The following is a 13,876-nucleotide window of genomic DNA, read 5'->3' as shown; positions in this document are numbered from 1 at the left end:
TCACTATTGGCGGCTTCTTCCCGGTGGATGTCAGGTGGTGCAATACCAGCTAAGTAGTGTAATTTCTCCAGTGGTGTAGGTCGCAAACACTGCATGATAATGCGGCATGTCTCATTAAGACCCACATCCACAGTTTTAGTGTGGTGAGATGTGTTCCACACTGGGCATGCATACTCAGCAGCAGAGTAGCATAGCGCAAGGGCAGATGTTTTCACTGTGTCAGGTTGTGATCCCCAGGTTGTGCCAGTCAGCTTTTGTATGATATTGTCTAGCTCCCACTTTTTGCTTGATACTCAGGCAGTGCTTCTTGTAGGTCAAAGGTATTTGGGTGCGCTGCAATGCTCCAGTGGGATTCCTTCCCAGGTAATCCTCAGAGCTTGGGATACTTGTCTGTTCTTAAGGTGAAAATCACATGTCTGTGTTTTAGATGGATTAGGGATCAGCTGGTTTTCCCTGTAGTAGGCAGTAAGAGCACCTAGAGCTTTGGAGAGCTTCTGTTCAACAATCTCAAAGCTCCCTGCTTGAGCAGTAATGCCACGATCATCGGCATAGATGAAGCTCTCCGTCCCTTCTGGCAGTGGCTGGTCATTTGTGTAAATGTTGAACATTGATAGAGCAAGCACGCTCCCCTGAGCCAGGCTGTTCTTCTGTTTCCGCCATCTGCTTCTCTGGCCCTGAAACTCAACAAAGAAGCTCCTGTTTTGTAGCAGGTTTCCTATGAGGCGGGTGAAGTGGTAGTCCTTTGTGATATTATACATTTTTCTCAGGAGGAGGCGGTGGTTCACAGTATCATAGGCTGCTGACAGGTCTATGAAGACAGCTCCTGTGATCTACTGCCTTTCAAAGCCATCTTCTATGTGCTGAGTCAGGTTCAGTACTTGCGATGTGCAGCTTTTGCCTTTCCTTAAGCCAGCTTGCTGTGGAATCAGACATGGGTCATTTTTTTCCATAATTCGATGCAAAATAAGTCTCTTCAGAACTTTGTAAAGATGGCATAACAAGGAGATTGGTCTATAGCTTTTTGGATCATTACGGCCTTTGCCTGGCTTCAAGATGGCGATGACTCTTGCTTTCCTCCAGATTTTGGGGATCTGACAGGATGCAGTGCAGTTGTTCATCAGCTCCAGCAACCAGCGCCTTGCTTTTGGACCAAAGTTCTTGATTTGTTCCATCCGTAGATCATCCATGCCAGCTGCTTTGCCATTTTTACATTTATTGAGAGCCATGTCCAATTCAGTAGATGTAAAGGGTTCATGAAGGTTGTTGTTCTCAATCTCTTGTTGTCTGGCTATTGGTTTCTTTCCTACTTTGGTGGCAAGGTTGGGTTTCCCATTCTTCAAGAGTTGGTGTGCTATCTGATCTGCCTTTATGTTGGCATGGGTATTAGTTTGTGAGGGGTCATTGCTCAACCGTCTTAGCAACCTCCACGCCTTCTGGCTGCTCCTGCCCATGTTGACCTCTGTGATCAGCTTTATCCACTGTTCTTTCTTGGCTTCAGAGATGGAGGACACAATGCTCTGCGCTGCCTGAAGGGTTTGCTCACTAAATGGGTCTTTGTTGTGGAACCTGTAATAGTTTTCCAACAAGGCAGCTGCTTCAGGAGTAATGCCCTGAAGGTAGTTGGTTCTGCAGCCTTCCGGTATAGAGGCCCGTGAGCAGGTTTTCACGATTTCAATAAAGCGCTCGTATTCCTCAGGGATTGGCGCGACCGATATGATCATGTCATCTAACATGTCTGAGAATTTGGTCCAATCTGCCTTTCTGAAGTTGAATCTTCATTTAAATCGAACTTCCCGAGGCCTTATAGTTGGGAACAGTTGGCATACAGTTGGGAACAGTTGGCATAGAGTTGGGAACAGTTGGTCGGTGCTGTGTGTTTGGAATTGGTGGTCCCAATGATTTACTGCATTGCTGTACAATGCTGTCGCTCACAAATAAGAGGTCTGGGTTATATCCTCGGTGCCATCTCCCGCTGTTGTAGGATGGTGGGAGCTTACTATCCCCCAAATGGGATGAAGTCCCTAGTAATTTCTAGCTGACTATTTCAAGTCTTGTGGCACATAACATAACATAATTCCATATAATAATACCAAATCCTTATTCTTACTTTCAAATACAGAAATAATTAGTAGAGCGCCCTCAAAATGTATTGTTTCCCCCACTATTTGACTTATCCATGATAGAACCACCCCTGAATCTTCATACTTTGGGGCATATCAGCCACAAGTGATTTCAATCCTATTTCTTTACACTTTCTCCAACATAGTCTTCTTAGAGCTTGCCCATGCACTTGCCCCTAATGCTATTATCCTTGGATGTGTGACTTATGTGTAGCTGTATGCCTGTTACTATTCTGGCACAATTTATGCGTAGCTGTAATGAGGCTTGCACCTGAAACTTGGAATAGAAAAGTCTCTTGAGCAGTGGTAATGGAAAGGGGGGGGGGTGTTTTTTGGGGACTCAAGGTGTGTAGTAGAGACAGGTCTGGCCCCAGTTCAGGGGACAGACTCCCATTACAGCATATCCTGATCACAGCGGAAGACATCCAATGGAGGGTATGATGCACATGTGGCCCCTTGTCATCCCATGGGTTGTGGGCGGAAATATTGAACTCACTGATCAACAGACAGGTGGTTGATGCCTGGATCCAGGACTCATGTGTTTGGGCCAGCCCTGTTTATAGCTGTAATCAATAAAGTTGTGGCCTTTTTTTGTTCCAAAGGTCTTGATGTTTCTTGTTGGGCGGAGCTGACTCACCCTGAACACACAATTAGCAGACATTTCTTGCAGCTCTAAGCATTTCCAGTCCTGCTCTCCTTCTAACAGTTTCAGCAGCTTGAAGAATCATGGCCAGTGGTTCTGTGGATATGGAAGAGGAAACAAATTGCTCTATTTGCATAGAGTGCCTGAAAGACCCAGTGACAGTGGACTGTGGCCACAATTTCTGTCGCGCCTGCATCACCAGCTATTGTGAGGAGCAGGAAGGAATAAGGGACTTGGAGTGTCCCCTCTGCAAACTGAGGATACAGAAAGAAACTTTCCGTTCAAACTGGCAGCTAGCCAACATCATTGAAAAAATTAAATTCCTGGCGCCAAATCTGAGGAAGGAGGATCTGTGTGCCAAACACCATGAAAAACTCAATTTGTTCTGTGAAGAAGACACAGCATTGATATGCGTGATTTGTGAACGAGCCCCAGAACATAAAGCCCATCATGTGGTTCTCAAGGAAGAGGCTGCTCAAAAGTACAAGGTAGGAAAGCACTGAAAATGAGGTGCTTTTTGAAAATATGGACCTTTATTCCAAAAGGACAAAATGATCATTTCTTCCCCTTGCTCATTGAGTTAATGAGTTAGGTTTACCTCATCCAGCCCATTACCTCTTCCAGGCATTCACTCAGAGGAGACATAGTCTGGATCTACACTGCCATATAATCCAGTTTCTGGATTCTGATTATCTGTCTCAAACTGGATTATATGGCAGTGTAGATGGGGCCACACTATCCTTAGCTGAGACTGTTTTTGAAGATAAGCATTAATTATCTTCAATTATCTGCCACAAACACCATTATCTCCTTTTCGTCTATGTCCCAGCATTATTTCCAATTTTAACTTTACATTTGGCCTTCCCATTGTTTTTAACTGTGTGCTGTTTTATTGATAATGTTGTATATTTTATTGTCTATGTTTTATTTTTTGTATCGTTGCTGATTGCTTGTATTGTTGTATTTGGGCTCGGCCTCATGTAAGCCGCACCGAGTCCCTTGGGGAGATGGTAGCGAGGTTTTTTTATTTGTCGTGTCAGGGCAACCAGTTCAATTGTATTACATTTCTAACATAACAAAACAAACAAGCATACAGAATACAAATTTTGGTAGTTGATTAAATGTCCTTTGACCAGTATCTGGCCACTTGGAGTGCTTCTGGTGTTGATGCAAGAAGGTCCTTCATTGTGCAGGTAGCAGGGCTTAGGGTGCATTGCAGCAGGTGGTCAGTGGTTTGCTGTTCGCCACACTCGCATGTTGTGGATTCCACTTTGTAGCCCCATTTCTTGAGATTAGCTCTGCATCTTGTGGTGCCAAAGCGCAGTCTATTCAGTGCCTTCCATGTTGCCCAGTTTTCTGTGTGCCCAAGGGGGAGTCTCTCATTTGGTATCAGCCATTAGTTGAGGTTCTGGGTTTGAGCCTGCCACTTTTGGACTCTTGCTTGCTGAGGTGTTCCAGCGAGTGTCTCTGTAGATCTTAGAAAACTATTTCTAGATTTAAGTCATTGACGTGCTGGCTGATACCCAAACAGGGGATGAGCTGGAGATGTCTCTGCCTTGGTCCTTTGGTCCTTTCACTATTGGCTGCTACCTCCCGGTGGATGTCAGGTGGTGCAATACCAGCTAAGCAGTGTAATTTCTCCAGTGGTGTAGGGCGCAGACACCCCGTGATAATGCAGCATGTCTCATTAAGAGCCACATCCACTGTTTTAGCGTGGTGAGATGTGTTCCACACTGGGCATGCGTACTCAGCAGCAGAGTAGCATAGGGCAAGGGCAGATGTCTTCACTGTGTCAGGTTGTGATCCCCAGGTTGTGCCAGTCAACTTTTGTATGATATTGTTTCTAGCACCCACTTTTTGCTTGATGTTCAGGCAGTGCTTCTTGTAGGTCAGAGCACGATCCAGAGTGACTCCCAGGTATCTGGATGCGCTGCAATGCTCCAGTGGGATTCCTTCCCAGGTGATCCTCAGAGCTCAGGATGCTTGTCTGTAGCGGGGTATAAATAAAGTTTTATATTATTATTATTATTATTAGTAGTAGTAGTAGTAGTATTAGTATTACAAGGGAATCGTCTCCAGCTTTCGCTTTGGGAGCCTTATCAGTATGAATTTCCACTTAGTCATGAAAAATGATACTTGTGCAAGTTACAGTTTTCCAGCCAAAGAATAATGCAGTGCCAAACATCTGCTGAATGCCAGGAAAATACCTAAAGTAGTGGTCTCATCCTTTACAGCAAGAAATGTTGTAAGAAGAAGACAAACGGAAACAAGAGGAAGCAACTATAATATAGCTGATGGGCTAGGTAGTGCACATTATATCACTTATTCAAAATGCCTGGAACTAGGAACTTCACCCCATTAATGGGGGGAAAGCGGGGGAAAGTGGAGGGAAACGTCTTCCCATGTTCCCTACCACTGAAATGCATCTTCTGGGATAGGCAGCCATCAATGTAATCTCCCCCCCCCCCCCCGCCTTTCTTCCGGTTTAGGTCTCTGTTTCCATGTGATGTAGAAATGGAGTCCCACAGAGACCCACTGGATGTGCCCTTACATCATGTGATGGATTCCTGTGGGACTCCGTTTCCAAAGTCCATGGAAACAGAACCCTAAATCTGTGGGATGAGGTCCTAGAAGCATTTTGGAATACTACTTTTAAGAAACAGCCTAATTCAATGTGCTGCCAAAATATTACTTCACTGTCATTACATAAAGGTAAGTACATTAAAAACAGATTCCATTAATTGTTACATTAATTATAGCCATTTGCACTTTTAAAAAGGCACAGAATTAACAGAGATGGTCATATGTTTCTTGACAGTGTTAAGTCTTAGTGTTAAGTCTTAGTGTTTTCTTACTGTCTTAAAAAAAAAGAACGAATGCCCCCCTGCCTCCAAGCAAACAATAACCATTTTGTCCTCATCAGGATGAGATCTGGAACTGTCTGGAGGCTCTAAGGAAAGAGACAGAGAAAATTCAGGCATACAGAACTGATGTAGAAAAGGAAAGTCAAAATTTCCTAGTAAGTAGCTCACTATTTACTATGATTTTGATAAAGACTCTGTGATTGGAACATTTCAATGTGAAATGCAGAAGACTTTCTATAAAACTGTCATCTCCCTTTTGTCTATCTAGAATAGCTAGAAATGTATATGTCTACGGCCCCTTCCACACAGCTGAATAGCATCCCACATTATCTGCTTTGAACTGGGATATATGGCAGTGTGGACTCACATATTCCAGTTCAAAGCAGATATTGTGGGTTATTCTGCCTTGATATTCTGGGTTATACTTATTTATTTATTTGCTGCATTTCTATACCACTCTCTCTCACCCCCGAGGGTTCCAGGCTCAGAGGAGAACTTCCAAGCTGTGCTTTCAGGGGGAGTATGATCCCATCCATCAGAGGCTGTAACCCTATTCGGCCTTTCGACTGACTAGAAGTGCCTCTGTCTTGTCTGGATCCAGACCGTCACAGTTGCCAAGCACCGATTCAGGATCTGAATGGCCTCCTTGGCAGCAGGTGGAGTGATAGAGTTGGATGTCATCTGTATACAGATAGCATCCAATTCCAAAACTTCGGATGATCTCCCCCAGCGGCTTCATGTAATGTTAAACAACATGGGGAACAATACTGAACCCTGTGGGACCCTGCAGGACAATGGTTGCGGGGCCAAGCAGGTGTCCCCCAACAACACCTTCTGAGAGTGACCCTCCAGGAAGGACTGGAGCCACTGCAAGACAGTACCTCCAAGTCTCATTCCCATGAGGTGCTCCAGAAGGATACCATGGTCTACAATATTGAAGGCTGCTGAGAAGTCGAAAAGGACCAACAGGGACACACTCCCCCTGTCCAATTCTCTCCGTAGATCATCCACTAAGCCTAAGGAGACCAAGGCTGTCTCAGTTCCATGATCCGGTCTGAAGTCAGACTGTGACGGTTGGATCTAAATAATCTGATTCTTTCGAAAACACCTGAAGTTGGGAGGTGACCATATGTTCCAAGACTTTGCCCAAAAAAGGGAGTTTGGAGACTGGCTGAAAGTTGTTCAATTGAGTGGGATCCAGTGATGGTGCTTTTCAGCAGCGGCTTTATTACAGCCTCTGGAATCTTGCCTTCTTGCAAGGAGGCATTAACCATCACCTCCACCAACTCTGTCAAACTCTCTCTGGCCTGCTTTAATCAGCCAGGATGGACAGGGGTCCAGGATGCATGTGGTTGCTCTCGCCTCTTCAAGGATTTTGTCCATATCCTCAGGTTGCACCAATTCAAATGAATCCATTAAAACCAGATAAGCAGATGATCTTGTTACATCTTCAGAGACTACAGTTAAGGTGGTGTCCAGGTCAGTGCAGATCAGAACGACTTTATTTACAAAGAACCAAATGCTGCCAAATGGTCAGGGATACCGTCTTGTGGGATGGGATTTAACAACCCTCTGATCATTCTGAACAACTCAGTTGGATGGTTCCTTGCAGAAGGATCCTTGGAGAAGTGCGTCCTACCACATGCATCCTAGACCCCTGCCCATCCTGGCTGATAAAAGAAGCCAGAGGGGGTTTGGCAGAGTGGGTGAAGGTGATGGTTAACACCTCCTTACAGGAAGGACAATTTCCAGCGAGTTTAAAACAAGCTATCATAAAACCACTGTTGAAGAAACCATCACTGGATCCCACTCAATTTGACAACTATTGGCCAGTTTCCAATCTCCCCTACTTAGGCAAAGTCATGAAATGTGTGGTGGTAGCACAACTCCAGGGGTTTCTGATAGACACTGATTATCTAGATCCGGCACAGTCTGGCTTCAGGCCGGGACATGGAACTGAGACAGCCTTGGTCGCCTTGGTAGATGATCTGCGCAGGGAGCTGGACAGGGGGAGTATGTCCCTGTTAGTCTCCTGGACCTCTCAGCGGCCTTCGATACCATCGATCATGGTATCCTTCTGGGACGCCTCATGGACATGGGACTCAGGGGCACTGCCTTGCAGTGGCTCCAATCCTTTCTTGAGGGATGGTCCCAGAAGGTGTTATTGGGTGACACCTGTTCGGCACCACAACCTTTGTTGTGTGGAGTCCCACAGGGTTCAGTTCTGTCCCCAATGTTATTTAACATCTACATGAAGCCACTGGGGGAGATCATTCGGAGTTTCGGAATGAGATGTTATCTCTATGCAGATGATGTCCAAATCTGTCACTCCTTTCCGTCTGTCACTAAGGGGGCTGTCCAGACCTTGAACCGGTGCTTGGCTGCTGTGTCGGACTGGATGAAAACTAACAAATTGAAACTGAATCCAGACAAGACAGAGGTCCTACTGGTCAGTCATAAAGCCAAATAGGGCATAGGGTTACAGCCTGTGTTAGATGGGGTTACACTCCCCCTGAAGACGCAGGTTCGCAGCTTGGGAGTGATCCTGGACTCATCGCTGAGCCTGGAACCCCAGGTCTCGGCGGTGGCCGGGAGAGCTTTTGCACAATTAAAACTGGTGCGCCAGCTGCAACCATACCTTGGGAAGTCGGATCTGCCCACGGTGGTCCACACTCTTGTTACATCCCGACTGGATTACTGCAACGCACTCTACATGGGGTTGCCTTTGAAGACTGTTCGGAAACTCCAACTAGTCCAGCGAGAGGCAGCCAGAGTACTAACAGGAGCATCATACAGGAAGCATACCACCCCCCTGTTGTGTCAGCTCCACTGGCTGCCGATCCAATTCCGAGCACAATTCAAAGTGCTGGTTTTAACTTACAAAACCCTATACGGTTCCGGCCCAGTGTATCTGTCCGAACGGATCTCCCGCTACGTCCCACCTCGAAATTTGAGATCTTCTGGGGAGGCCCTGCTCACGACCCCGCCCCTATCACAAGTGAGAATGGTGGGGACGAGGAGCAGGGCCTTCTCGGTGGTGGCCCCTCACCTGTGGAACTCACTCCTGGGGGAAATTAGATCAGCGACATCCCTCCTTTCCTTTAGGAAAAAAAAATGAAAACATGGATTTAGGATCAGGCATTCGGACAACCTGGCAGATGAAAAAGGACATGGCGATAGAATGGAATTGACATATGGAATGGATTAAGGAACTCTGAACGACGTATGCTGAGCTTGTGATTAGTTTTTAATGATTGTGTTATTTTAACTGTTTAACTGTGATAAATGTTGATAGTTGTTTTATATGTACATGTATTCTATGTAGGCATCGAATTGTGCCTTTTGTAAGCCGCCCCGAGTCCCCCCTTGGGGGTTGAGAAGGGTGGGGTAAAAGTAATGGTAATAAATAAATAAATAATAAGCAATGTTGACCACAATGGGATATTTCTTTGTGGCTACCACTGCCTCAGAGTATGTCTTTATATAGGCACATACTCAATCAGATTCGCTACAAGTTGAATGCCACATGCGCTCTATACTGTTTTTTCTATAGTTATATCAGTTTTAGGTGGAACAGAGAGATTTTTTTAAAAAAAAACTTCCTGAAGGATGTATGTAGGTGGAAACTGGCCCAGAGTAAGAACATTAAATTGCAAGTCAGTGTTTTGGGAGCTGTTTCCCTATTGAATATTGAGATGGCCCTTGGTGAAAATGCAGACATGCTATTTTTTTTAAAAAAATTCTGAACCTCCCATGTTTCTGCAAACACTGACTGTATTCCTAACACTGGCTTTCTCTTTCCATTTTGTGGTAGGATGAAACAAAGTCAACGAGAGAAAAGACAGTAGCTATCTTCAAAGAAATACGGCTGTTTCTGGAAGAACAGGAGAAAGTTTTGCTGGGTCGGATAGAAGAGGTGGAGAAAGACATTGCAAAGAAAAAGGATGAACACTTGGCCAAACTCTCAGAGGAACTTTCTTCTCTTGGAGAACTGATCCTGGAGATGGAAAAGAAGCACCAACAGTCAGCAAGTGAGCTCCTGCAGGTAGCAGCTGCTCTCTAACCCACGATTGGCTCCAAAACTTGGTATGTTTTACATAAGGAGTAAAGGAACCCCAGTTCATTCCATTGATAGTTAGCTTTGATTGAAGCAGATTAATCCAACACAAATGCAGACCATCTCCCACAAGAGTTTAATCTGGTCATGATCACAGCAGTATATATTCCACCTGATGCTAATAGTAACACAGCGCTTGGATTTTTGTATAATGCTGTCAAAAACCAGCAAAAAAGCATCCTGATGCTGTGCACATTTATTTTATTTATTGTATCAGAAGCGAACCGAGTGTACAGTTGCATTTTAAAAAACACAAAGTTTAAAAAAACTTGGCATTATACTAAATGTCCTTTGACCAGAAGCTGGCCACTTGGAATGCCTCTGGTGTTGCTATAAGAAGGTCCTCCATTGTGCATGTGGCAGGGCTCAGGCTGCATTGCAGTAGGTGGTCTGTGGTTTGCTCTTTTCCACATGTGCATGTCGTGGACTCCACTTTGTGGCCCCATTTCTTAAGGTTGGCTCTGCATCTCGTTGTGCACAGTCTGTTTGGTGCCTTCCAAGTCATGCTGTCTTCTTCAAGGAGGGAGTCTCTCATTCAGTATCAGCCATGGCTTAAGGTTCTGGGTTTAGCCTGCCACTTTTGGACTCTTGCTTGCTGAGGACTTTCTGCGAGTATCTCTGTAGATCTGAGAAAACTATTTCCTGATTTAAGGCATTGGCGTGCTGGCTGATATCTGAACAGGGGATGGGCTGGAGATGTCACTGCCTTGGTCCTTTCATTATTGGCTGCTACTTCCTGGCAGATGTCAGGTGGTGCAATACTGGCTAAACAGTATAATTTCTCCAGTGGTGTAGGGCATAGACATCCTGTGATAATGGGGCATGTCTCATTAAGAGCCGCATCCACTGTTTTTTAGCATGGTGAGATGTGTTCCACACTGGGCATGTGCACTCAGCAGCAGAGTAGCAAAGCACAAGGGCAGATGACTTCCCTATATCTGGTTGTGATCCCCAGGTTGTGCCAGTCAGCTTTCGTATGATATTGTTTTAAATTGATTAGGAAACAGCTGGTTTTCCCTGTAATAGACAGTAAGAGCACTAAAGCTTTGAAGAGCTTCTGTTCAACCATTTCAAAGTTCCCTGCTTGGGTGATGATGGCACGATCATCATCATGTGCACATTATAGCAGGGGACTTTAACCATGCTGACTTGAAAGCAGTGCTCCCTTAATTCTATCAGCATATTAAGTGTGACACCAGGGGAGCTAACTCGTTGTATAAAGTGTATACTAACATCAAACATGGCTACGTGTCATAAAATTACAACACTTGGGGCAGCCAGATCATGTATCATTGTTCTTGGCACAGACTCTGCCTAAAACAAAGATTGTGAAATCCTGGCCTAAAGATGCTTCCCAACAACTTCAGGATCTCTTTTAGAGGAGATCTATCTATCTATCTATCTATCTATCTATCTATCTATCTATCAACCAGACCTGGAAGAACATATTGCATTTTAAAAAAAAATTATTGCCATGTGGCAGACAGTACATGGTGACACAGACAAGGACAAACAGAGAGATAGCTATTTGAACTCCATGGTTTTGCACTGATGTGGCATTGGGGGCTGTGTGTTGTGGTGTGTGGGGGTGAAGGCATGTAATTTTGTTGTGCAATAGCACAATGACAAATAAAACTATTCTATTATATCCTTTCTTCATGCTCTCTAAGTAGATCTTAATTGTATCATTTGGCCAATAGCAGTACAGAAATTTTGGACTAGTTGACCCATTATATTAATCCAATAAGACTTCAAGGCAAGGACATCTACCATTGTAGCATTTTGTTTAGTTTAAAATGCTAAGCTATCTTTTTGAGAGTATTGTCACCAAATCCTGTGAGGGAAGGAGGTAGTATTTCACAGAAGAGGTGGACACCAAATATCAAAGATGCATGGGATACTGGGGAAGAAGAATCTTGCAAGAAGCAAATAGCAGCTTGAGTGGATGACCAACCATTTTATATTTCATTTGCATAAAGTATGGGAAATAAACAGGATGGACTTGAACTCTTAATGCAGTAACAAACATTATTTGATAGGCATTTCTGGAAATGGAAGGGTAAGACTCATGGCTGGAATGTTATAATGGAGGGATTAACATTCAAAAGTAGAACAAGCAGGAAAGGAAGAGGAGTTACACTGTATGTAAATGTTGTGAATGTAGCATGACTTGTAACATTCCTTGTCCTATAATTTTACCCAAATCCTTACCAGTTGTAGCAATTTCATCTCACTTGAAGGCAAGTAGTGAGGATTTGGGTAGAATTATAGGACAAGGAACCAACTGTGACTTCAATATGGGACTGGACCTGCATTATATCTCCACGCCTCACTGAAGGCTTGGATGGCAGATATGGCAGATCTGTTCCCTCCCTCTTTACGTTTCGGAGGCAAGTTAAAATGTGGCTATTCGAGCAAGCGCTTACAAATTCAGAGTAGCTAATATAGGAAATCGAATGACCTGGCATTGGAATTGGACAATGCTTGAGAATAATGAGACGCTGATGATGTTGCTTTTATTGCTTTTGTGATGTTTTATATTGTTTAATGTTTTTTATCTATTATGTTTGATGTATACTGATTTGTTGGATAACGCCTTGAGTCGCCAATTGGCTGAGAAAGGCGGTATACAAATAGAGTAAATAAATGAATGAATAAATAAATAAATAAATGGTGCCTTCTTAGATCAGGTTAACAAAGATTCAGAATGAGATCAAAAACAGGAGACTTCAACTACTTGGACAGCCATTGGAAGTTGTACAAAAGTTAAGAAAGCTTCAGAGTGAGATTAATGACAGGATACTTCAACTACTCAAATACCAGAAATTGTACCAGAAACACCTACAGCCATTCCCTCTCAGTTGAATATTTTTTACTGGAGTTCTTGAAAAGAGATGGTTGAAAATTAGCAGGCCAAGTGGCATCATTTGCCAGAGTTTGCAGATTTGTGGGTTATGTTCAAATACTGATCTCTTTTTTTCTCTCCTCAAGGATATTAAAAGGACCTTAAAAAGGTAAGGGAATCCCACTTATTTTACTACATGGTGCTGGAATTAGGCATTATATGAAACACATGGCCCCCAAAAGTCCTAGGAAAGGATTTTGAAGCCCTTAACCCTGTGATTTTTGCTGAGAACCAAGCAGAAGCCATTAAGAAAATATGGGGGAGAGGAAATGTAATTATGCAGAATTATAAGGTAGACAAAAGGCACACACTAAAAAAAACTCTGAGGTGATGAAGTCTCGAGATCCCTATGAGTGGAACTGGCATTAATGGGGAAACTAAGATACCCATTATGTTTGAATTATGTGGAAAAAGCTACGTTGATCTTTTGACCTGAATATTGAATTGGCATCAGTGGGGAGACATGGATATATTGATTGCTGAATATTAAATTGGCATCTGTGAGGAAACATGGATATATTGATTTTTTAAATTGTGCTATTTTCATTTTATGTTATACTAGCTTGGGTACTCAGTGTTGAAGAAGTAATTTTTGTATTTTACAAAATGCATAAGGTTGTGGGTGAATTACAACTCACATCATGCCTGACCCCCTGAAACTCCACCAATGCTTAAAGTTTGTCATGTCAGGCAAATATGCTCTAGATGTATCATTGGTGGAGTTCAGTCTGCTCTCCAGTTGCAGTATTAATTACAACTCTCACCATGGTGAGTCAGTCCTGTCAAATCCTGCCAGTATGTTCAGTTGGTCATGGGGGTTCTCTCTGCCAAGTTAGGTCTAGGTCCATCATCAGTGGGATGCAGAGTGCTCTTTGATTGCAGGGAAACTATAAATCCCAGTACCTACAACTCCCAAACGTCAAGCCCAATTCCACCCAAAATCCACCAGTATTCAAATCTGGGCATATGGGGTATTAGTGTCAAATTTGGGGCAAATCCATTGTTGTTTGTGTCCACAGTGCACAGTGTAGGTGAACTATAATTCCTGTAAATCAAGGTGAATTTTCCCCAAAGCCCTCCTGCATTTTGTGTTGGCCTTGAGTGTTCTGCATGCTAAGTTATGTCCAAGTCCATCATTGGTGGGGTCCAGAGGGTCCTTGGACTGCAGGTGAACTATAAATCCTAGTACCTACAATGGCTATAATTCAAGACAAATTCCCCTCAAAC

General features: G+C 43.8%; 1 protein-coding gene across 1 annotated transcript; it reads left to right on the top strand.

Moving 5' to 3' along the window:
* Positions 1-2,846: 2,846 nt before the first annotated feature.
* Positions 2,847-12,762, top strand: LOC137096164 (tripartite motif-containing protein 10-like). Its single transcript, XM_067464750.1, has 4 exons — positions 2,847-3,251; positions 5,687-5,782; positions 9,442-9,672; positions 12,736-12,762. The coding sequence occupies exons 1-4, from the start codon at positions 2,847-2,849 to the stop codon at positions 12,760-12,762; spliced, it is 759 nt and encodes a 252-aa protein (XP_067320851.1).
* Positions 12,763-13,876: the final 1,114 nt, after the last annotated feature.

The sequence above is a fragment of the Anolis sagrei genome, chromosome 2 (genome assembly GCF_037176765.1).
Source record: "Anolis sagrei isolate rAnoSag1 chromosome 2, rAnoSag1.mat, whole genome shotgun sequence".
Classification (NCBI taxonomy): domain Eukaryota; kingdom Metazoa; phylum Chordata; class Lepidosauria; order Squamata; family Dactyloidae; genus Anolis; species Anolis sagrei.
Note: the sequence above shows the minus strand (reverse complement) of the source record. Positions and strands in the feature narration are given on the sequence as shown.